The following is a 25,456-nucleotide window of genomic DNA, read 5'->3' as shown; positions in this document are numbered from 1 at the left end:
ATAACGATAAACAATATTAACGATTAATATCTGTGACCACCAGGTGGCAGTATCAGCTTTCTCTGATTTAGATATCAGCTTTCTCGGCTCTGGTTTTTCACTTCACAGTTCACTTTAGTTTTGTTTTTTAAATGTTGCATTTAAAGTTTCGATTAATCATAGACAAGTTTTATACGTAAGAATGTGCAAGGTTTTAGCCACATTTCTTAGTCATAATGAACCATTATAGTTAAAAACATTATAATTTCTGTGCGAGGACACGGTAGAAAACAAGATACGTCACTGAGATTTACCTCGCCGCAAAGGCTGATGGGAGAATTGTGCGGGTTTGGAGACATTTTGGATTTAAAGGGGCTGGGCTAGCCGAAGGTCCTGGCTGTCGGTAAGGGATCTCTGTTTTATCCATATCGAAATTAATTCGAGCGTCTATGTGACTTAGTTTCAATATAGTGTACATTTTCACAACTGTACGCTCAAGATACCGCCTTGGAAGTTTAAACCCACCGAGTCCGCAACAAACAGGGAGTGGTGATGCTAACAGGCTAGCCGAGCTAAACAGCCACTGACTGCAGAGCGGAACCGACGTTTAAAGCTTTACACTTAACATTGGCAAAAACAACTCAGTGAAGATGTACCAATACGTCACCGGGAACGTTGTCCTGGGGAAAAAAAAAAAGAAAAAAGAAAAAAAGAAATTACGTCACAGTTGAGGTAAGGTGGCATGTAGATAATGAGCGGATTTGTTATTTTTCTGCCTAATGTGGCTTTCAGTGGAATGTGATATCAGAACTGTAACAGAACCACAGGAAATGGTCAAGTAATTGAACCATTAAATGTGCTTTAACATTGTTTTAGTATATTTAGAAAATCCTGGTTTCCATAGCTTGAAAATGTCTCATCATTATATAAGACGGCCAAATGACATCACCATTTTTTTTTTTAACATGAGTTGGACAAATGTACCACCTCTTCTTGTAAACAAGGTAAACAAACAGCACACAGCAACATGGCTTGTTATATTTTGTTTAAAACTTATATCAGGGTCAGTCAGTAGCACAATCCTCATTTTCTCTCATGGTCATCCCACCACACCCTCCTTGATGACTGCCTCTGCCATGTGTCTGCTGGTCATACAGATACTTGCCGGAAACGGGTGAATGATGGCATCCGGTGATGTAGAACTACGTAATTTGATCTGGAGTTGTGATGCTGACACAGACAAATTGTTTCCTGATGCACCTGCTGAATTCGGTTTCCATTCCAAGCCTCACTCGCCTCGTGCACTGGTGTTGGAAAGTACAAATGCACCACGCCCAGATTATGTCACAGACAAATCAATGTTGTACGGTTTACAAAAGAAAAGGCTTCTCAATGCGACAAACGTTCGCTGAACTTTTAAGATTTTGTAGCAAGTGTGCCAGTTGAAGGGTGGTTGTACTTGACCATTCCTTTGAGTATGACCCAACGTCAGATAGTCATAGCTTTCTTTGTTATTCGCTTTATTTGTTATGCTGGATTGGACTGGAAGAGGTGTTGTGATTGTAGTAATATGTTTTGACCTTTGATCACTGATTATGCTGAGTGAATCATCTTGCTTGTATGTAAAACCCATCCCTGACCCACATTTTAAAATGCAACTTTAATAGGGACTTCCATGTTGAGCTGTTTAAGTGTTACTTTCATGAACAGGCTGGGCCATCATGAGGGGTTTTCTTAAACTGGAAATGCTTCATTTCAGCGTATGCTAAATAGACACAATTTAGCATTTTTGTCTTAGGGTATTTTCAAAAATGCATGTTTTGCTCACCATTTTACATTTTTGTCCGCACACAAACGTGTGCTTGAAAACTGGCCACTGGCCAGCATAAACACTTCTCAAAATTTCATCTTCTTTGTCAGTGTATAAACAAGTTGTCTAATGTCTAATAAAATTCAATCCAATTTCAATTATTACATTCCACAATTACAAAATCGGCACAATTGGAAACAAAAATAAAAGATTAATCCTAATTTTGAGTTGTTTAAATATATATATGCACCTTTTTATTTTAAATTGACTACCGGCAATTTAATCTGGTTTGGTCCAAAAATAACTTGCATATTATAGTGTTTCAAAGACATTTATTTGTCTTAATATTTTTTACGTTTGAATTTCCTGTTTTGTACCAAAAACCAATGATTGTCCTAAATCGTTATTGCAATTATTACCAAATTAATTGTGATTATTTTTTCATAATTGAGCAGTCCAACTAATAATTGTGCTTGATGCGAGCATTTGCAAACCTTGTGTACTTAAGTACAGAATGTGCAAACAAGTCAGTTTTTCTTTGTCATCTGATTGGCTGACGTGCTAGACAGTCTTTTCATGTTGACATTTTCTTTGAAATCACGTCAGGTAAGGTCTTTAAAAAAAAAAAAAAAAAAAAACATAACCATAGTGTTAAGTGGCGACCCTTGTGAGGAATAAGCGGTCAAGAAAATGGATGGATATATATATATATATATATATATATATATATATATATATAGTATCCGTGATAGGTTCAGTCTTAAGTGCTTAAGAAGTGCAGTCCATATGTTTACATAATTGTTTCATGAAACATGAAACATTAAAGTGATACAGCCACAGGTTTGTTTTCATTATTGGTATAATCTGCCTTAGTCACGTGTGCATCCTTTAGTGGCTTTAAACCGTGTCATGGAGCCTTCCGTTGTGTCTCATCATTGCCATTACTGGCATCCCCTTGTGTCTGAGTGCAGAGGAGCTCGTCGTCTCCATGGCTCCCTCCCCCCATCCGACCTGCTCCTCTGCACTCTCTTGCTCTTCCAGCGTTGGGCGGGGCTGTCTTTGGATGCACGCCCTTTGCTGATGCCTGTTGTTGCGATGAAGCAGCAGGAAGGTCACCGTCATCCCACAGGCACCGCCATCCCAGTTGTCCCTATAGCAGCTCTCTCACTTTCTCTCTCGTTCTCTCCCGCCCACAACGTCCTAATACATTTGCATTAACCCGTTTCATAGGCACAGCGTCCTTTGTTGTTTCTCGAAGGATCTCTGCGGATGAGCACTGCCTATTCTGTGTGTGCCACTCTGTTGCCGGAAGACAACTCATTATTTCATCAGTTATTTTCCATGCCAGACTCTTAAGGCTCTGATTTGCAACGTAAACAGGTTAGTGTCCGAGTTGCAAGTTGTAATAGGAATAATATTCAACGATGGATTCCTTTCCAAGCATACTTGATTTAGAAGCTTGTTTTTAACCTGAGAACAAACTGTTGTTCAATAATTCCGTTTCTGTTTGTCAGTTTGTATTTTAATGTAAACACAACATTTATATTGTATGGTTTGAGATAAACTTAATTGCAAAGCCACCTGCTGGAGTAAGGAGCTCAAACATCTGTTAATGTTGGCATTGTGTTGCATATTATTATGTTAGATGAGTTAAGCAGATATTGGCAGTTAGTGGAGATTGGGAAATATTCACTAAGGAGAAGCGACTTAATAGGTATAGCCTAATATACCTGTAGTCTTACCTTTTTTTGTATGTTTTCTGTGAAGCCGCAACTATGTAGATTAAAAAAAAAAAAAAAAAGTATGACAGGCTTTAGTATCTCTTTAAAGAGAAAAATATTAACTTTTATCTTTCTGAGGAGGAGTACAGACCCGGCCTTTGTTGTATCAAAGCAGACCCGTTTTCTCTGACTAGCCTTGAAGTTTTTTTTTTTTTTTTTCGTTTTTTTTTCGTTTTTTTTTTTCGTTTTTTTTTTTTGCGCGCCTTCGGTGCTTCTAGGATCTTTTCATACATGGACCTTTAAACTGCTCTAACAGGGAGGACATGTTCTCTAAGTTAATGTATGGTCTTTAAATTAAATGTAAAGTCGAGTGCAAGATATTTGTTTGTTGACAAGTATTAGTTGCTTGTGCATAGTGGTCATAAGTGGTTGTTAACATTCAGCACATTTTAAAAGCAAAGTAAAATAGGAAGTTTGACAAGCTCTGGTGAATTTGATGCTCATCATTGACCATAATGGTTTCAGCTACATGTGAATTGTTAGCATCTACTTGGTAAAATAGATTTGTGTGTGTAATTGTTATTCAATTTATAGTCTTGTGCACACTTTACCTTTTTGTTGTAACATCCCAAAAAAACAAAAAAGCAAACATTTTTGGAACGTATACAGTGTTTCCCTTACCCATTTTTTTTTTCAATAAAAGACCCACATTTTTAGTTGTTATCCTCCCATTGACCAAAACATACTAAAATATTTAGTTGCTCACCGAGTTAAGGTCTTGTCACTATGATTGTTGATCATTGTTCAAGTTTTCATTTCACTTTTGAGGCATATATTGCACATATTGACCCCCAAATTGCACAAATTACGTTCGACTTTGGAGGCTCCACTGCCACTGTAACATCACTTGTCTTAAACCAAACAAACTGTAATCTACCTAGAAAAAATGATTTAGGAAAGGGGAGATATTTCCAGTCATACATAAAACATAATGAATTCCTCAGGAGATTAGACTAAGCAGGTCCATCAACCTGAGAATAAGAGAAAAAAATTCTCTTCAGCTTGGCTGGCGCCGAGTAGTATCATATCAAGTCTCTGTTGACAGAGTTCAGCTGTGTGTATGCTTTTATTCAAATCGACAAAATAGAGAGCAATCAGAACTTGGAGTAGCCCACTAATGTAGGGTTACTGTATAATTCTCCCAGCAGTTGGCTGCCGTTTATCTCCCATATATATCCTCACTGATGCTAAAGTACTGCCAATCGTGCTCACAGCTGCCTGGATTTCAGCTGGAAGGGCAGGGCTCCTTTTTGAATGTAGTTTATAACTGATGTGGCTCAATGAGTCATCGGACTGAGAAAATAGCTTGTTCCATTGGCCCACGAAAGAGTTTTCAGTTGTTTTGAACGCCCTGGAACGGTGTCATCGTGTCAGCCAGGCTGAGACATGGCTTGACACAAACATCAATACTGTACAACCTAAGCTGCAAGTTAATAATAAATAAATAAAATGATGGAATCATGATGGCCGGGGATGGTGGATATTGACTCAGTTTTCTCATTTTCAACCTTTTTGCATGCGTCATCACAGCGTCCTGTTTTGGTGTCTTTCGAACTGAAACCGAAAATGTACTAAAATTTTCAGTGGCTGAATTTTCAACACATCCCTCGTAATAATGCAAGGGTTTATGTTCCTCCTCCTTGGTCGTCAGATGACTGGTTCATCATATATAAACAAGTTTCCTCTCTATAGGGCATTTTAGGACTGCTCGATTATGGAAAAAATAATCATTATTATTTTGGCAATAATTGAAATCACGATTATTCAAAAGTTATTTTTTGGGACAAAACAAGAAAATGTTTAAGCATTTACAAATATTAAGACCAATTAAAAAAAAAAATAGAAACACTAAAATTATGTAAGTTAATTTGGACCAAACAGAATTTATTGCTCGGTACAAAACAAAAGGCTTAAACGTAAAAAACAAAAAATATTAAGACAAAGAAAATTCTTCGAAAACTAATTATGCAAGTTATTTAGGATGAAACAACATTTATTAAATGAGTTATTTTAAGATTTCAAAAGGTGAAATTGCATAAATTTAAACAACTCAGAAATTAGTATTAATATTATTTTTTTGTACGATTATGCTGATTTTGTAATTGTGGAGTGCAATAATTGAAATTGTAATTGAATTTCAATTAATTGCACAGCCCTAGTGCACTATCTGGCAATAAGAGATCAAACTAATTTTTCCGTCTGCTTTTGTAATTCTTACCAGCTGTGTAATATTGTGTTCCACTTTCCGTATTGTGTACAGGTTTCCCTGAGCAATTGTGAAGATGTCCACAATGGTGTATGCCCGGGAAGAGAAGCTGGAAAAGCTCTCTCAAGAGGAGATCATCTCCAACACCAAACTGGTCATCCAGGGTTTGGAAGCCCTCAAGAATGAGCACAATTCCATTCTCCACAGTCTCTTGGAGACCATCAAGTGCCTGAAAAAGGACGAAGAAGCCAACCTGGTGCATGAGAAGTCCAACCTGCTGCGCAAGTCAGTGGAGATGATTGAGCTGGGGCTTGGTGAAGCACAGGTAACACTGGGTGAATAATTGGCGGTGAAATGGATTGCATGTGTTTTGAAACATCTCATCCTTGTTTTGGGTGTTTTGGATGTTTCTGCTTCCTTACGTGTCCACATTCTGTACTCGCCTGAGAAGATAATTCATTCACACTCTGGTCTTACTGTTGCAACTTTTTTGCTAATGTAGTTTAACGCCAATCTTCCTTAAATTTTTCCCCCTATCCTAGGTGATGATGGCCCTGTCCAACCACCTGAATGCGGTGGAGTCCGAAAAGCAGAAACTGCGTGCACAGGTGAGGAGGCTTTGCCAGGAGAACCAGTGGCTGCGTGATGAGCTGGCCAATACCCAACAGAAGCTGCAAAAGAGCGAGCAGAGTGTCGCTCAGCTCGAGGAAGAGAAGAAACATCTGGAGTTCATGAACCAGCTCAAGAAATATGACGAGGACGTCTCCCCCACAGTAAGTACCAAACAAATCTCACAGTTTACAGTTAGTTTTTGAGTACTTTTGAAATGTTGTTTCATATGTTCATGTACTTTGTCATTAATTCCAGCAGGAGGAAAAGGACAGAGAAACACCAAAGGACTCTCTGGATGATCTCTTCCCCAATGATGAAGAGGAGCATGGCCAAGGAAGTAAGAGCGTTTAGCACCCAGTATGTAGCAAGGACAATAGTGTACCTGTACATTCTCTCAGTCTTCAAAATTGGTTCAACAATACTACTCAGAATGCCTTTTATTATTCATGTATTTATTTTTAACCTGGCCTCATACTTGTGTTGCGTTTTTGCCCCACAGTGCAACATCAACACAACAGTGCAGCAGTAGCTGCAGCCCAGCAGGGAGGCTACGAGATCCCAGCTCGTCTGAGAACACTACACAACCTGGTGATCCAATATGCCTCTCAGGGCAGGTACGAGGTCGCTGTGCCCCTCTGCAAGCAAGCTTTGGAGGACCTGGAGAAAACATCTGGACACGACCACCCTGATGTTGCTACTATGCTCAACATCCTGGCTTTGGTTTATAGGTCAGACATGACCCCATAAGAGAGTTTCAGCTATCGCCTATATTTCATGTAGTTTGTTGAGTGATGTCGTTTCTTGTCAACTGTCTCCATCTTTATCACCCAGGGATCAGAATAAATACAAAGAGGCTGCACATCTTCTCAATGATGCTCTGTCCATCCGGGAGAAAACCCTGGGCAAAGACCATCCAGCTGTAAGAATCACATTCTCGTGGCATCCACACCGCAATGAAGACAACTTAAAGAGGAAGTCAACCTCCCAAAAATTTCTTAACAATATGTTCTATGCAGCCCTGCTAGTCTAAATGTGGTATTCTGGTTAATATTGCATTAGTGGAATATGAGTTAAGCAGCAAAATCCAGCAATTTTTATATATCAGAAGGCAACCATTTTGCCACATGCTGTCAAGTGAAAATGACATCACAGTTGCTCAGGTCTCCATTAACAACCAATCACAGCTCAGCTTCAGAAAACAGGTGAGCTGTGATTGGTCGTTGCCTGAGCCCTGAGTAACTGTGATGTCATCTTCAGTCGACAGCAAGTGGCAAAATGGCTGCCCCCTGAGATGGATGAAAATGGCTGGATTTTGCTGCATAACTCATATTACAAATGCAACATTAATCAGTTTAGACTAGAGAGGTCACATATAACATTATTGTTAAAAAATGTTTAAAGATGACTTCCCTTGAATATTTTTTTGATATTCGTTTACAATTGCTCAACGACTTGACAAGGCTGCAATTACTGCACTTTCCACTTTATTTGCTGTCTGCCCCAGGATGTGTGTATATATATATATTTTGTGCCTTTCTACTCAAGGATAGGTTTCTGATTTGTTCAATACTTTAACTTAATGTTAGATACTCAAGGCTTGCTCACAAATCAAACAAAACCAGAGAAAATGTGTAAATGTCACATACAACCTTGTTAGAAAATGACAGTTTAATTATTGTACCTTAGAAAAGCATTTTTGTATTTTGCTAAAAGGCTAATTTCCTGAGCAAAATGGCATATTTCATTAACTATCATTTGCTTTTCATTTTGTGCAGGTTGCTGCAACATTGAACAACCTGGCTGTACTGTATGGAAAGAGGGGGAAGTACAAGGAGGCTGAGCCTCTGTGCAAGAGGGCTCTGGAGATCAGAGAGAAGGTAGGTTACATCCCTCGCTACCACAGGCCTGAACTCAGAGCTAAATCTGAACAATAGGCTCATTGTAACAACTAAGATTTCCAAACTCAGCCATTTTAACACCGACGTCTATAAAGGAGAGAACGAGTTTCTTAAATTGTCTTGTTGAGATACCACTGTCAGCAACAGAAGGGTAGATGCAAAGAGAAATAATGATGTAGACTCATCAATATGTGACAACAATGTGTATGGCTTCCATCAGGTCCTGGGGAAAGACCATCCAGATGTGGCCAAACAACTGAACAACTTAGCTCTACTCTGTCAGAATCAAGGCAAATATGAGGAGGTGGAATACTACTACTGCCGTGCCCTGGAGATCTACGAATGTAGGCTGGGTCCCGATGATCCCAATGTGGCCAAAACCAAGAATAACCTGGTGAGTCAAGGCGCCACAAAGTCCCTGAAAGACAGTGAATATACAAAATGGAGACATGGGCTGGCGTTTTCCTTTTTGAAAGGAGTGGCTGTTATTGAATGGAGTATGTTATGAATGTAAATTTTTAAGATGAGATGAAGGAAAATCACAAAGCTTTCCATTCATGTGTGTTTGTCATGAGACTCCTTAGAGAAGAACATATGCTTTGTGGGTCTGGAGAATTTGGTGTTGTGCACGCATGCCAGCAGCTTCTTGTCAGCTGAATTGCTTCCTGTGGTTCCCCAAAACTGTGATTGTGCCAGAAATAAAATCCACGTGCTACAATGACTTTATATGAGTAACTGCGCAGGAGAGGATGTTTCCTTTCCATTCGGAACTGTCGTCTTTATTGTGAGTCATTTGATGCAACTCTAAACCACATTTTTGCCCTCTCTGTTCTCCAGGCGTCCTGCTTTCTCAAACAGGGAAAATATAAGGAGGCTGAGATTCTATACAAAGAGATTCTGACTCGGGCCCATGAGAAGGAGTTTGGATCTGTAGATGGTAAGGACTTGTTGATGCCATGAAGATATTTCACAGCAAAGATTAATACTGGCATAAAAAAATATATATATAATGCAATAGGATTTCTTTTAATCACCCTTCATAGTCGTTAATTTTTTTTTCTCTTGCACTATTGTTTCATCTTCTACCTACTATTTATCTCACACCAGTGAGGCGTGATGGACAGATGATTAAAAAGTGGACGGTGTTCTAAGCAGGCTGCCTGCCTTCACCATTCAAAGGACTCAAAGACTCTTACAAAAGGCTTTTGGACAAATAAAGACTTTGTTGGTCTGAACTCTGGCAATTGCATTCTCTTTGAGTTTCTACTGGGAAAAAAAAAAGATGGTTACATTCCATTTCCTCGTGAAATTATATTGTCTTTGAATAAGAAATGAAAAATTGCTTTTTTTGGATAATTTCTCTGACAGGTTTATCTTTCAAGAGTAACCTTCAAGATTTCTCAGATTTTTATCAAACACATCAGCATTCCTCAGCTATAGTTTGTTTCCCATGTAGTCAAACACATTTAACTACAAAGGGTTGCAAAATATATACATCCATCTTTTATACTCTTATTCATATTTCTCGACATGATTTTTTTTCAGTTCTTTAGTTTTACTAAATTGATGACTGCATACAGAAAACCAGGCTGATAATGCAGATTCAACCTCCATTCTTGAAGGGCAATATGCTGTGCTCAGCTAGTTCAATGCATCATGAATAGTTGATCATGGACTCAGCAAAGCCTCAAGAGATGGTCTGTTGTGTGTGTGGTGTATTCCAGTCGTATTGCGCAGTTTGTCGAACCTCTCCCGTGTGTGTGTCTGCAGCTGAAAACAAGCCTATCTGGATGCACGCCGAGGAAAGAGAGGAGATGAGCAAGGTGAGGGCCTCCATGTCACTGTACTCTTGATGTTTAAAAGTAGCACATTTAAAAAAAAGCCAATGAGACATTTCAAAAGCACAAGAGAAGAGAAAAACAGGTCAGCTTAGTTCACATCCTGGGAAGTGATCCGGTCTTTCATGGTGCAAAACCTTACACTCAGCATGAAACGCCTTTGGGCCATTCGTTGTTATATGTAAACAAAACATTAAAATCCCGTTGGTCTGGTTTACACAACTCCTCCCCTTCACATTTGCCTTTTTCTTTTACTTCCAGGGCAAGCACAGGGACAACACGCCTTATGGAGAGTATGGAGGCTGGTATAAAGCCTGCAAAGTCAACAGGTGAGGCACAGTTGCTGTTTCAAAGGTGCTAAATTATACAGTTAAACAGTTGTTTTTTTGTTTTTTTTTATGTCTAGTATTTTTATTTTTATCTGGATTTTGACTGATTTTGCAAGGTCCACAGAATATTGTGTTCTAATGCTATAAAAACATGGAACCTACCAAAAGAAAGATTAAAGTCTATCTGTTTCCATTTTGCAGAAATTAGCATTAGAATATAGCTACGTTTCATTATTCACAAATCTGCTAAGAACTGTGGGCAAACAGCTTGTTTTCATCATGGCCCCGGTTGATCTATTATACTCTGTTGGCACCTGCTGGTCGTTGTTGTAATTACTATCATTTTTCCCCCCCCCACCCCTTCTCTGCAGTTGAAAGGCTGCATCAAAGACTTCTGTCTAGCATAAAAACAAAACAAAACATAAAAAAACATGTAAATACGTCATTGGAGCACTTAATACATTTCAAATAAAACGTATTTATACGTTTTTGGGAGCAAAGGAGTTAATTATCATAATTGATGATGATAGTGATAGTTTTATTTTGGTTTTCCATTCAAGATGGGTGTTGAATGACTGATGTCTTCATATTGGGGAAGTCATGCTTTGTGGATTTGCCTCAAGCAAGAACTTCAAATGGTGTTCCAATGCACTATTCCTAGTCAGAGTGAAGATCTCTCATGCCCCAGTTTTCTGGAATGCAGCATACCATTTCACTTGTGTGATTTAATCTATCACACTTACTGGATCGGTTATCAGCTACCCATCATGGTGGAAGCAACGAGAGCATTTAAGAAGGCTTTGAACACATGACACATCATTAACGGCATTGCTCATGTTTTGCTGTCCAGACGAGAAAACATTGCTAGAAGTATGAGTTGTGCCTGTTTCTTGTGCCCGCAGCCCCACCGTGAACACGACACTGAGGAACCTGGGTGCTCTGTACCGCCGTCAAGGCAAGCTGGAAGCTGCCGAGACCCTGGAGGAATGCGCCGTGAGATCCCGCAAACAGGTCAGCAACATTGCGGAAAATATGGCATGTGAATCCATATGAAACAGCTGAGCACTTCCTGCTTTTGTCAATTTCCAAATGTGCTAGGCGAGTCAATCTCATTTATTTTTTTCCCCCTCTCTCAACATTGCTTTGGATCTAGAGCAACACAGTAAGTGATGGCCGCCATAGTCTCCATCTTTCTCACTGAACATTACTCCCATTTCACAGCCATATGAAATATTTATTCACTGTTTTAGATCACATGATCTTACACCATTTAAATACTCTCATACAGCTACACACTTTCAAACATTCTCCCCATGCTAATGTTTACTTTGCCCTTTGTTGATTAGGATTTGTTTTCCTCTTTGTGTTCTTCCCATTAGGGCATTGACCCCATCCACCAGACACGCATGGTCGAGATCCTGAAGGACGGAGAAGGCGACAGGCGAAGGAGCAGGGAGAGCCTGAGCAGCGTTAAGTACGAAAGTGGCTCTGAAGCTGGCGAGGAAGTGAGTATGGGCGTGGAGTGGAATGGGGTGAGTACAGATCCACGTTCATTGAGTCTTATAAGCCAGTGGACCTCATTGGAAGAACAAGACAACTTTGTCATATTAAATGGGGCGTTGACTGGTACAGAATTTTTTTTTTTTAAGCCATTTTACACTGTAATTTATTAACCATATTCTGTAATTGTCACCAATTATTGACAATAATATATAAACCAAGTGCTCTATTCCGATTTGTCTCAACTGTGTGTAGTCTGAGAACATCTGTACTAGCTCCTTGATGCCTTGTTCTTCCTATGAGGGTTTTTCCATAAAAACATATTTGTAGAAAGAAAAAGCTGATTGAGTGTCTTGGCATGGCGACATGTTCCTATTTGACAGCGTCTCGGTTTTGTGCATTTGTGTTGTTCATTGCTTGCTGTTGTCTCATTTTAATAAGTTGTTGTTTTGCTGGCATTGCTTCTGCACAAGTAGCGTTGCAAAAAGAAGGCACAAACTCATGCTTTGGCACATTAGCAAAAGATTTAGATACAAGTTTCATTTAAAAAACAATTATATATAAACCATGTTCCTTATATGAACCATGAAATATAATTTGCATGTCTCCGGTGAATGTGCAGCTTAGCTTCATCCATTGTTTAATGCTTTAAAATGTCACCGTTGTCACTCGCTTCGCTCATTAAATATATCATTACCCATTCCAGACATTCAAGTGCAGCAAATTATGCAGTTAGAGAAACACAGTTAGTTGCGTGTCCTAGTTAGAAGAAACCCTGCTGTGAATTTTACATGACTGTGCCAGTAGATGTGCCTTCACTTGAGCCTGTGCTTCTCACACACTGCTTCACCGGCCACTTTAAAAACCATGCATGCAGCCATGCCAGTCAGTGGACTTTAACCCATCAACATGCGCACTAATGGACTGTGTGCTCACACACGGGTGCCATATTAACCTCATGTGTGTTTCTTTGAGTGAGTCACGTTACATGAGGGGAAGGTGGGGCTTTGTGGTAACACTTGTGTGAATGTGTGGGTTCTCTACACGTTTAAATGCAAACACTATCGCATGATGACATGCAGAGGATTGCTTTGGGCGTGATCTGTAATATACATATGACAAAAGACTCATTGCTTTTTTTGAGCACTCATTTGAGACCGTTTGACTACAAGAACCATGCATTCATTTTAAAAGTTAGAACAGTAGAATATCAGGCTAGCAGATCTGACATCACCTTAACTGAGTCTGATGACATGTTTACTTGGCGTATAACAGTAGTAATGTCCTTATTTTGTCAAACATGATCATTTCATTACATTTCTGTCTGTGCCGAGGTCTCTCAGTAGTAGAGCTCAGATGCCAACGAAACTGTGAATGTGATTATTAATCTGTGTTTTCATAAAATGCATGATTTGATTCCTGCTTTCAGCTAAATGCTTCCTGCCTGCTTGCATGCTGTCTTTTTTTTATTTTTTTTTACCCTTGGCTTTTTTCCCTTTTACTACTAACCTTATTAGTTACAATTGCCATGACAACCAATCAGCCTGTCAATCAAAATTCTTTTCTACACTCAGTGGATTGTACTCTCCCTTAACGTCTGTGTTCAATAAGCTCGGTTGGGTTGGTATGTAGTCAAGTTATTTAGTATGTAATGTTGCAGTGCACAGGGAAAGTGGAGAATAGAAATTTTGCAGCAGTGTATTAAATCTGCATAGGACTACTGCAAGGTGTCTCAAAATCCCACCTTGTCAGTGCACACTTGATTTTGAGCGAATCCATCTCTGCAGCACACTCTCACTGTGCCAAGTTCAGACTGTGCTACCCAGAAAGGAACGAAAAACAGCTGAGTCACAGCGACTGTAAGCACCCACTCACTGCATCTAAAACTAGGGGACCTGCACAAAAAGTCATAGTTGGGTTTCATCATTTGTGTGTGTGGGTGGATTTAAATTTTTCAAATTTAAAATATTAAATTTGTTATCATTCAAACTTCATATCCCACCAAAGTTTTATCAAACATCGCAAATAATGCTGCATCAAAGAAGTTAGTTTGTGTGCCAAGAATTTAGTGGAACCTCTAAAGTAAAACACTTTGGATGAAATAATGAAACTGAAGTTCTGTTCAGTCTGTCACTGTCATAAGAGCAAGTTAGTTTTAAATACGGATGTTCGATACCACTTTTTATTAGACCGATGCCAGTACGAGTACAAAACTCATGATCGTCATTGATACCGATATCAATAACCACTAGTACTTTTGATACATAAAAATTTGAGGCGGGGGGTGACAATAACAGACAATTTCAAAGATGACCTTATATATCCCAATAATTGGGCTTTTCGAAGTGTGTGATATGAATGGCCCTATATGATATAGCATTTTTTCCTAAAATTAAATGAAATGAATAGCAATTTTATATTTTAATTTCAAGTTTCTGATTGTAAAATGGCCACAAAAGGGCGGCTGATACTGATATCGTTCGCCGTTGTGAATACGATGCCTTGAAATATGGCCGGGTATCGGGCCGAATACCATTTCCTGGTGTCTGTACTCGCCCATCTCTAGTTTTGAGTGAACATTTTGACATTTTTAACTCGTACAAATTTAATTAAAAAAAGTTCAATTTGATTTTTGTCATAAGACTTTATATTCGGGCTGTGAAAGTTAAAGCGTTAACTCATGCATTAATCATTAAAAAAAATCGCATTAATCATGTATTAACGCAGATTAAAAGCAATATTAATTTTGACCGCAGATGACAGCTGATGATTATGTTAAATGTAGTACAGGTTAAGTTTGAACAATGAACACAACATGCTTTAAATTAAAACATTTAATAAATGTTTGCGTATGAAATTCAGAATATTTGTTTATGTTAAACTATTGGGGTATTTTTCCCATTTTAAATTATGCAAATAACTTTCTTCTGGAAAAAAAGAGCAGGATGAGAGCATGCAGTGGATCAAAAAATGTTGAAGTCCTCCTAGCATTAAATGTCGAAAGAATTAACATAACACGGATGCTTTTCAAATTTAGCGGGCAAAAAAAAATGTTGATTAAAACAGCCTATTTAATTAAGTGATTAATCAAAATTCTAAGATGTGATTAGTCTGATTTTGAGGTAAACAAGAGGTAAGAGAATATTATGGATACCTGGGAGGTGAGTCTCATTACAAACACTAAACACTACATTTAAACGAGTTTTTTTTTTTTTTTTTTTTTAAATTCCTATCATTGTCTCTTATTTTTTTTGCTGTTGTAGTCAACCGCACAGTAAAGAGCAGCCAGGACAGATCCATTTAAAGCTTAAATGACACACGTTTAAATTCTATGTTCTGCACATTTTTCCTTATCTCTCTCTATAAAAAATAGAGTAGAAACATTGAGTTAATCTTCTTGGCTTTTCATTAAGCTGAAGTCTCACAAGATTGCCTTAAGATTCATGCAATGTAAGACGTTAATGTTTGTTTTTGGCCAACTGGGCAATCAACGTGGGAGGTTCCACTGTAAGGTCCCGAGAGCACATTTTACCTTTAGGTGAATTAACCAGAGTCAAGTTGTTTCAATTAAGAGATGAAAAGTAGGAGTGATGTGAGGAAGAAGTAGGGCCAACCCAGAGCGGGTCATCTTACAACCTGTGCCCTTTTTGTCTCTTCTCTCTTTCTCTCTTATCAGGCCTAAGCCATCAAGATTATTCCTCCATCCCTCTCTCCCTCCCTCAACCAAATAGCTAAAGGATATGTGTTGTCACTCCTCTCCGGTGCGCCCCCCTCTCCCCAGCAGAGAAAGCCCCTCTTGCCCTCCCTCAGCTGTCACATCAGTCCGCTGTCCGACCGAGAGCTGCCGGGACGTTTGGTCTTCTCATCTTCGCTCCTCCCTATTTTCCCTTTCTTTCTCTCTCTCTCTCTCTCTTTGGCACTGTCCTTCCTTTCCACTAACCCCATGTTGGAAACTTTCACTCATTGATCATAGCAACGTGTGTGCGTACACCTCCTTCCTTCATTTTCTTTCCCTCAACTCGCTTGTATGTATGTTACACATTAACGGTATATAGTAAGCCACATTTACACTTCAGGTCCAAGTAACCAATTCTGATTCAATAACTGATATCAGGTGACACATCCAATATTGACACTTGCACGACTGATTTAAATGAAGGTAACCTCATTGCTGGCAGCCGTAAGCAATTGTTTTGCTCATTTAAAGATTAACAAACCTCCAATCCTCACCATGTATTTTGTTGCAAGCTTTTTGTGCATTTTTACTCTGCGCTCACATTGTCACAATTTCAATTTCTCTCAGATTTTTATCTACATTGTCTGCTACTTTGTGTGCTATGACACATTTCTGGATTGTGCCAATTGAAAGCAAAACAAATCTGAATTGTCACTTGGACCCGGCAGTGTGAATCCTACGGAAGAGGATTAGGGCCAGTGAAGAGAGAGAAAAAAAAGTTTGGCAGGATTCTCACTTTATTCTCAGAATTCTCACTATAAAGTCATTTTAAATTTAAAATTCTCGAATTCTCTTTAAAGTCAGAATTCTGACTTTATTCTCAGAATTCTGACTTTAAAGTGAAAATAATAGTAGCACCAATAAAGTCAGAATTATGGAAGAGGATTAGGACCAGTGAAGAGAGAAAAAAAAGTTTGTCAGGATTCTCACTTTAATCTCAGAAATCTGACTATAATCTCAGAATTCTGACTTTAAAGTGAGAATAATAGAATAAAGTCAGAATTCTGACTTTATTAGTGCTACTATTATTCACTTTAAAGTCAGAATTCTGAGATTAAAGTGAGAATTCTGAGAATAAAGTGAGAATCCTGACAAACTCCCCCCCCACTGGTCCTAATCCTCTTCCGTAGAATCCAGCCACATTTGACAGACTGAATTCCTGGCCTTCAATTTTAAAAGTTTACACTACATCACATCTTCCTCTTTTATTTCAAGTTAAGTTCTCACATTAGCCACATTGTATTTTATATATGCAGTTGTTTTTGTTGTGTTTAATGTGAACTAAAAACAAGATCAAATGCCTAAACTGTTATGGTACTATATTATTTCACGTTTATATCAAAATGTCTGTATCTGAGTCAACCAGAAGAAAGGGGGCTTTTTTGGTTCTGTTATATAGATTTAAAAACAAAAGAGATTATGTCATTTTGTATGATTTGTTTACATTTTTATGCACATTTTTGGCTGAATATTAAGGCAGTAGTATTTAAATGAATCACAGAATTGTCTGTGCTTGTTTCTGCCGGCAAATTTGTCCGATCACATCAAGCTGTTGCCATGGTAATTCATTCTGTGGTTGCTATTCCTGTCGCCAGTGTCCTTGAAGGTTGCATTTGCAAATGAGGAAAAAAAAAAAAGCGGCATGATGTGTCAGGAGACCAATTAGAGATGAAAAACAGGTGTCACGGTCTCAAACAAGCATTATTGCCTTTTCTTATTGTTCTTATTCAAGCGGCCAAGCCGTGACTCGCGTTAGCCTTGACGAGTATTTGTGTACAGCTGCGTCACACTGGTGAAAACGTTTTAGTTTTTTCATCAGCTCAACATCCACAACAGTTAGATCACACGTTTCACTAAGTGAATGTACAATGACTTTTAACACCTTGAAAGTGTCGTCGTTGGCTGTGCTTGTGATGCATTCACTTTCTGGCTTCAACCTTCTACTTGCCTTGATTCTTCATTCCTTTCCATGAGTGCATCTATACCACTACTTCTACTCTCAGCTATAGAATTGACCATGTGCGTCACATAATTATTATATCAATAATGTTGTGTTAGTGGAATGCTTATTTATTGAACTGTCTACTCTTGACATATATCTATAGTGTGACTTCATTTCCCCAATGTGGAAAAACATGATATTAGGTTTAGTAGCACTAGTAGTAGAACTGCGTCCTATTTACCAATTTGCATTGTGAAGATGGTTGCATCAACATTTGTTGGTATCTCAAATAAAGTTTTTTCATTTGTGAACTTGGTTTTGGCATTTGTACACAGAAAAACAATTTTTGGACCACCAAATATATTTTTCCCCTATTAGCTTAGAAGTCATTGGTGCATTTATTGAATATTTCAAAATCAAAATAGAAGTTCAGAATGGTTCTTTTTTTCTGGTCACGCCATATTAGTGATGTCACAATCGTTAACTACATCAGAGCTCAATGTAAAAAAAAGTAAACAAAAATAGGCTTTTGGATACCATCATACAAGGAGTAAAGCCACATTGGGAAAAAAAAAAAAAACTATCATTGGCCAATTTTGCGTCATTTCTGGACATGAACACCATCATGAACAGTTTAACCGTTAAACTTGGTTCTCGAGGGTCGGAATTCTGCAGGTTTTGGATGTTTCCCTTCTCCCACACAGCTGATTCATATGAGCTCTGCAGAAGCCTGATAACGATCCTCACCTGTGTTGGTGGAGGGAGACATCTAAAACCTGCAGGACTTTGGCCCTCGAGGGCCGAGTTTGCCCATGTGACTGTACAAACGTGTGTCTGTTCTTTTAGAGCTGAAAGTGGGTTTTAGTAGGTTTGTATGAATCATCAATTTTCATCACTGTAATCCGATGACTAAAGCAAATCTCTGAAGACCACTGGTGGACAAAGTTTAGTGCTCATGGACCACTTTTGATCTTCAAAACATAGAAACAGAGAGACATATATGCAAGGCCCATTCATAGATTTTTTATTTTTTATTTTTTTGGACTCATCAACCATTTAGATGAGAGCCTTTTTTATTCTTTAACACTTTAGATTGGTTAATTTGTGAAACTAACAGACTATAGAAACTATCATTAATTCCAAGTATTTTAGTTTATTTATAATAAATCAATTTACCAATTACCTGATTATTTAAATGAATAAAAATACATTTTTAAATAATATTAAAGAACATATGTGGCTCCTAGGCCGACTACAGTACATTTTACATTTATGTAGGTATTCAAAAACTACTTGTCATAATTTGACACTTTTTTCCAGTGCAGTTTTTACTTCTTTTTTTCCACAGTGGCCCAAATAATTTTTATACTACAGTATAATGGTTATTATTTTTTTTATTGTGGTACATGAATTCTGCATTTGAATTGCTACTCTTTATGAAACACGTATTAGCAAGAACTGACCCAAATACTGAGGTGCTTCTTGTTCCGTTTTGAATGGGATGTGACAATCAGTGGTGCTTGAACTTAATTGTATGGTGCACATGTTCATTTTGAAGATTTTGACACATTCACCTCAAATGTACAGTCAGGCGCTGAAAATGCATTTGGAGACGTAAAAAAGCTCAAAATGGCTGTCAAATTTAAACCAAACGTTGTGGACTCAAAATTCTTGCTTATTTAGTTTAATTTAGCATCCGGAATATGATTCTAGCATTAATATTATGGTGTACATGTTCATTTTGAACGATGTGGACTCAAAATTCTTGCTTTATTTAGTTTATTTTAGCATCCGGAATATGATTCTAGCATTAACAGGACCTTTGGCGTCACCTTCAATGTTGTCAACATACATACGGCGCCCCCTGTTGGTGATGAAGCTTATTTCAACCAAGATTTTCCCTATTAAAAAGCTAGCAAATACTAATAACATGAACAAATAAATTCATGGCTCATTTGAATCCACTTGCACTTTAAATGTTTATGTAGCCAAAATGAGTAATGTAATGATAACTTGAATGTGATATGAGGTTGTGTTTGGGGTCGTGATTAGGTGGCTTGATGAATGTGTGTGCGCAGGACGGCAGCGGAGCCCTCCAGCGGAGCGGCTCTTTGGGCAAGCTCCGAGACGTCCTGCGTCGTAGCAGCGAGCTGCTGGTCAAGAAACTGCAGGGCAACGGACCTCCTGAACCTCGCAGCACCAAGTAAGAACTACATAACTAAAGGAAAAAGGATTTGAAGTCTGCTTGTCTTAACTGTTTCTGCTCTGCTTGCTAGCATGAAGCGAGCGGCTTCCTTGAACTATTTGAATAAGACGGGTGATGAGACATTCCAGGTGAGGTAACATTTGTAAACAAACAAAAGGTCATTTTTCTTATCATGTCCTTAACAAAGTTCACATCTCAGTCTCAGACTCGAGGAAGCAATGATTTGAGGGTGAACCGAGGCCTGAGCTCCAGCACCATGAATCTGTACTCCGGAAACTGAGCCTGGACTTTCCAAGCGGACCTTCTGGACCTGCCAATGTCGGACCCAAAGACGTTTCCTCCTGACACTCGCATCCAAAGACCCTTTCACTTGTCTGAATGCACAGGGATTCTTTTGTAATTTGTGCCTGCCTTCCTTTGTCATAGTGCATACTTTGCTACCATTTTGATTCCTCCTCGTCATTGCGCACTTTGAATGGTGTCAAGAGCCATGACACCATTTTATAAGCTCCTTTCCTCACATATCCTGTGCCATTCTTTGTTTTTAATAGTGCTGATTGGGGGTTTTTTCTACACAAAAATTAATTACAGATTTGGTAAATTTAGCTGATTAGAAAAGAACAGTGTCTTGTAAATTTGCTATGACTGTTAAAAATGCATATGTCGGGTTGAGATGTGGCATTAGGTTAAAGCTTTGGGACACTGTCATCACATGAATTGCGGACCACATAACGGAATGACATTTCGAAGTCAAGTAGGCTGCTACTCTTTCAGTTGTGAGTTCTGTATGTGTTCACAACTCATTCAGGATCTCATTATTGAGAAACCAATATGAAATGAACTTTTTGTGAAGTTATTTTAACAGTAAAAGCAAGTCTATAATGTTGAAAATTGGGTCACTTATTGTGCCCCTTGAATGATATCCGGTGCCATGCCGTCTGAGGTTAAGTAGGGGTGATCAACTCTGACTTGAAATTGTTTACACTGTTGAGGATGTGATGCATGTTTGGATCGCTACAAAGTGATTGTCATAGATTTGCACAATGCTCAAATAGCTCTCGTCTGTCTTTTAAATGAAGCAACTCAAAAGAAGTAGAATGTTGGGTTATTTTTTTATGATTTTTTTTTTTTTTCCCCTCATTAGGGGACATAAGGAATAGGGCAGTAATTCTTTGAGTCAATTGCTTCCAACTAGTGAAGATGTTCAAATCTTAACTTGATTCAGAATTAAAATTATCTTTATCCATGTTTTGTCTTGCTCTTTTACTGTAGGTCATTAAAAAAAAAAAGTCTGCACACCCCTCTTCAAATTACATGTTGTTGTGATATGTACAAATCAGACCAAGATAAATCATTTCAAAAACGTGTTCCTTCTATGGAACTTAAAGCGTGTACAATACAATAAGCACATAAAATTTGTGAATCTGATTGGTTAATTCTAAACAAATGCACATCCTATTTAGAAGCGCTTGTGCACACATGTATATGAACAACATCTCAGTTCATTTTTAGCTCCCCTTTGTACAGGTTTAAAAGTCACAATGATGGGGAAAGTATTAAAATTACCTTTTTAATAGCACAACATAAACCAGACATTCGTGTAGGCATTTCAGTTCCACTGTGTATTGCAAAAGCGCTTTGTGTCATGGTATCAGAAAACTATGTGGCGGACAGTACTAAACTGGTGATAACCTCTGCCTCACAGTCAAGATGTTCTGCGTTTGAATCTTTGACACTTTCCACGTTCCAAAACATCCGTGCTAAGTTGACATACCAGCAGGTGGCAATGTTGTCTCGTTTTTTGTCAGGGCTGGTACCGGAAGTTGTAACAACAAATAAATGCCAAGTAAACATCCAAAATATCTCCAACCGCGTGAATGATGGCTGGGTGTATTAATTAAAAAAATACAGTTACTATTTTGGCAACGTGGTGGGAAAGTCATGCGTAGAAGTGAACTAATGTAATTACACGTCGTCGTATTACAGTAAAGTTTTAGGGTACACGAAACTTTTACAACACTGTATAAGTTTGAATTTTGTAGTTAAAAAAGGCAAATTTTTGTAAAATGTTACTGATTAACCGAGGAATGTTTACTTTGAGTGAATTTTAATGGTCAAATGTTAAGTTTATCAAAAGTTTATTTTGAAAGTCCAAACAGGAAAAGGAGTGTATCATGATTGCGAATTTCACTCACTTGTACTACTAACATACAATCACTAGGCGAATGGGAGGAAGCCAACTTCGAAACAACGCGGACGGGAGCGAAACAAACTCCCTCTCCGAGAAGACTCGAGCGACTCGTTGGTCGGCGTCTCTGCACCGGGCAGGAGGGAACCGCACACGCCGGCTTGTAATGAAACACCGCTGCCTGAGTATATACCCGCTCTCCGTTGCTAGAAGTTTTTAGGTTCGATTGGAAAAACTTTCGGCGCGTCTTCTGTCGAGTGCGCTCTGTTTGTCCGGCCTGGGAAGCGAGCGACCCGTCTCCACATGCCTTCTTCCCGCTAGTCAACCTCAACGACCAGGTGAGCTCTAAAGTCCGGATCCCACGGGGACCTCAGCAGGTAACGGCGGTAGTTTGACCCGCACGGATTCCTTTGACGCCCTCAGTTACGGTTCACGACTGGAGAGAAGCACCACGGAGCTCCCAAGCTCCAGGATCAGGACATGGATCTAACAACAGAGGCCGAGAATCGACGCGGGGAGGGTGGGAGAAGACTCCGAATAGACCCGCTGTACGCCCTCGCTATCATCTGTTTACAAGGTTGGTACATGAACTTACTTACATGCACAAACTAACGTACATTAAAACGAAAAGAAAAAAATAGTTATTTGTCTTGTAGTTAAAACTTTGCGCTATCGGTGCTTTAAAGCATCTTTCCCAACCTGTATTAAGCCAAAGTTAAAAATATTTTTTGTCTACAGAAAGTGGATAGTCATAGGCTAGGTTGGCCATTTTGTTATTTAATGAAAAAGCTTGCATTTTATTTTTCTGCCTTTGCCTCACTATACTTTGCTCAGGTAGAAGTATTTAGTAATATAGTAAATACCTAATTTCCATGCCAATTGTGTACAAATGAGTGTTGAATGCAGTGATGTGCTATACCAAACTGGGAATCACTGCTTTAAGGTGTTGCAGAATTCCCCCGTGATTAACTACTGTATTCGCACAATGTGTTTGGAACCTATTCTCATTTATTCTCTCAAAACCTAAAACTATTGCTGTTTTGGGGCTCAGGGACGAGTCCTGCCTTGTATAACGCGCTTTGTCATTATCTTGTGGCATCTTGGAGCCAAGGAACTATGTAGAAGTGAGTTGTGGAGTTTTATGTTCGGCGTCGATTAGTTCTAGCTTTTCACTATTCACAGAATCACAGCAGTACATATTTACTGTATGTTGAAACACTGTACTGTTACATTGACAATAGGTTAGCTCAATATAAAACTACTTAAAAGGAAGATAGTGTATTCCACTGCTCTTCAATGTATCATCAATATTTCACTCCAATTTAAAGTAAATTTTACTAGAACTTGTTGGGGGAAGGGTGTTTGCGCTCCACATTCTGTACTGAATCCTTATTCCTTCAAAATGGCCGATTATCTCACTCAGTGTTAATGGAATTTTTATTTATCTGCAGTCAAACAGGCCATCTCAGGTCGAAGAAAGTAGAAGAGGCTGTCGTCACACAGTCGGACTTGATGTTTTTACGGATGCGATTATAAGCATTCAGACATTCAGGATGAGAGCAGGCATCCACGCATCACTGAGTGCAGCCTCACAGTAACATAAATGCATTCCTTGTGCTTTTCTTCTGCTCTCACAACACACTGGAGACGCCATTTTTCATGATCAAATTCGGTGTATGCATAATGGTGACTTTATGAGTGCCATTCATAATGCAGGTGTGGCCTTGATGCGTTGGCTTCCTCGCTTGTGATAAAAGAAGCGAATACGATTCAACCATCAAATGCTCATAACTGCTTATTGTATCAAAATGGTCACTTTTTAACAGAACCCCGCATGAGTGTCAAACATGGCGTATCACGCTTTGCATTTGCAAAATGGTTGAGTGTCCTCAACCAAAGTATGCCTGTCGCCCCCCGCCATCCTCCTCAGGGTGCCCACTTTGGGATGAATGTGAGCTCTGTGTGTGGGGTAGTGGGGGAGCCGACGGCTGTTTACAAGATGCATGAATAGAGCCAAGCCAGGTACCGTCGTGACAGCCAGGGGGGCTATGCCTGTTTTATGAATGTCCTTTTTAATTTATTTTAATGTGTTAGAACGGAAAGGGCATCATCATTGTCCACAAAACACATGCCACATTTCTAGTCTCTTATCTCTTGGTCTCCACATTGAACTTTCTGCCTGAATACTTCTAGAACAGGAGAATATGAACCATATTTCCATTTGCCTCAAATTAATATTGAGCCTCTTTATACAAAGACCTTGCTACAATGACATACCAAAGCCGTAACAAAGAGTCCCGACTTTATCTGCTATTGCTTATTCCATGGAAGTGGGATATTGCACCAAGAAGAGATGGGCGAGTACCGATACCCGGTCTTATTTCAAAGTATTGGTACTCACGACGGTGGCTGATGCCAGTATCATCCGCCCTTTTGTGGCCATTTTCCGATCAGGAGCTAGAAATGAGAAGAATAGAAGATTGACATTTATTTCATGCAATTATAATGAAAAATGCTTTGGTTTTCTTTACAATTATATGTAATTGCTTGTGGGGTAAATTTCATGTATATAAAGTACGAGTGGTGTCCATAGTATTGTCTATTATTTGTATACTTAAAATGAAAATTTGTGAGTGGGGTGCAAGGGTGAGGATATGGGTAAAGAAAAATGCTGATGCAAATGCCCTTTTTAATGTTATTAGATGAATATTTTTAAATCTATCATATGAGACTTTACGGCTTATTATGTTGCAGAGGATTATACTTAATGTAAAACTGATATGATGTGCAGGTGCTCATGACCATATTGTGGAATTGAGGCAAAAACAGCATAACAAATTGCTGTCCTGTTGCTCCTTGTTTCGTGGTCTACCTGAAGTCCAAAATGGAACTCGCTTAAATCGTTGTGCTTTATCCGAGGCAGGGATCAGCGTTCTAGTGAGGCAGGCGAGTTCCACTTGAGGACCTGAGCGTGACAACAAAACAAAAGAGCGTAACAGAAAGAACCCGCTGAATAGACGTGAATAATAAGATCTGCATGTGTCATATCACAACCTTTGCACGGAATGTGAGGATGGGGGAGGAATTCTGAAGGTGTTGGGCGGCTCGCGTTTCTGGTCATTTATCACAAGTGTTTATTCGGGTTGAGATGAAACCTTTTTTAAACTTGAGAGTTGACTACTTTTCACGCGGTAGATATGCATGTGCAGCGTGCATTCACCACATTATGACGGATTCACTCCCAGAGGAGGATCCTCTTGCACCCGCTCTAATCACGATGGCCCGCTTTCTCAGATTTGGGTTCCTTGTCATTTTGAAACTGATGCGTGCCTGTCTTCTGTTTGCTGTCCTCTTCCCTCCGGTCTGTGACCTTGAAATCAATCCAGGTCTTCCGTCTTTAAGGATGTTGAGCTTGGTTAAGTGAGTTTCTT

At 39.0% G+C, this 25,456-nt stretch overlaps 2 protein-coding genes across 6 annotated transcripts in view; both read left to right on the top strand.

The window, feature by feature from the left end:
* The first annotated feature begins 169 nt into the window (after nucleotides 1-169).
* On the top strand, nucleotides 170-21,085 carry klc1b (kinesin light chain 1b). 5 transcript variants are annotated; one of them, XM_077494684.1, is made up of 16 exons: nucleotides 170-382; nucleotides 5,831-6,101; nucleotides 6,319-6,549; nucleotides 6,644-6,725; nucleotides 6,888-7,116; nucleotides 7,220-7,307; nucleotides 8,164-8,265; nucleotides 8,507-8,680; nucleotides 9,124-9,223; nucleotides 10,057-10,109; nucleotides 10,386-10,453; nucleotides 11,356-11,464; nucleotides 11,833-11,958; nucleotides 19,710-19,834; nucleotides 19,908-19,965; nucleotides 20,037-21,085. In XM_077494684.1, exons 2-16 carry the CDS (start codon nucleotides 5,853-5,855, stop codon nucleotides 20,115-20,117), a joined length of 1,875 nt encoding a protein of 624 aa, XP_077350810.1. In that variant the 5' UTR covers nucleotides 170-382; nucleotides 5,831-5,852; the 3' UTR covers nucleotides 20,118-21,085. The 5 variants fall into 5 exon arrangements, with proteins under 5 accessions (XP_077350810.1, XP_077350808.1, XP_077350812.1 ...); XM_077494682.1 differs by having other exon boundaries at nucleotides 173-382; nucleotides 11,833-11,985; XM_077494683.1 differs by lacking the exon at nucleotides 170-382 and adding an exon at nucleotides 2,887-3,169 and having other exon boundaries at nucleotides 11,833-11,985.
* A 978-nt stretch (nucleotides 21,086-22,063) lies between these two features.
* Nucleotides 22,064-25,456, top strand: part of ptk7b (protein tyrosine kinase 7b) — a 57,427-nt gene continuing 54,034 nt past the window's right edge. Inside the window, exons 1-2 of the mRNA XM_077496037.1 lie at nucleotides 22,064-22,363; nucleotides 22,449-22,602. Of these exons, the coding sequence (XP_077352163.1) occupies nucleotides 22,506-22,602 (97 nt within the window). The 5' untranslated portion in view covers nucleotides 22,064-22,363; nucleotides 22,449-22,505. The remainder of the gene's footprint in view (nucleotides 22,364-22,448; nucleotides 22,603-25,456) is intronic.

This window comes from Festucalex cinctus, chromosome 14 (assembly GCF_051991245.1).
Source record: "Festucalex cinctus isolate MCC-2025b chromosome 14, RoL_Fcin_1.0, whole genome shotgun sequence".
NCBI lineage: Eukaryota > Metazoa > Chordata > Actinopteri > Syngnathiformes > Syngnathidae > Festucalex > Festucalex cinctus.
The sequence above is the reverse complement of the archived record's forward strand: the minus strand, read 5'-3'. Positions and strand labels throughout refer to the sequence as shown.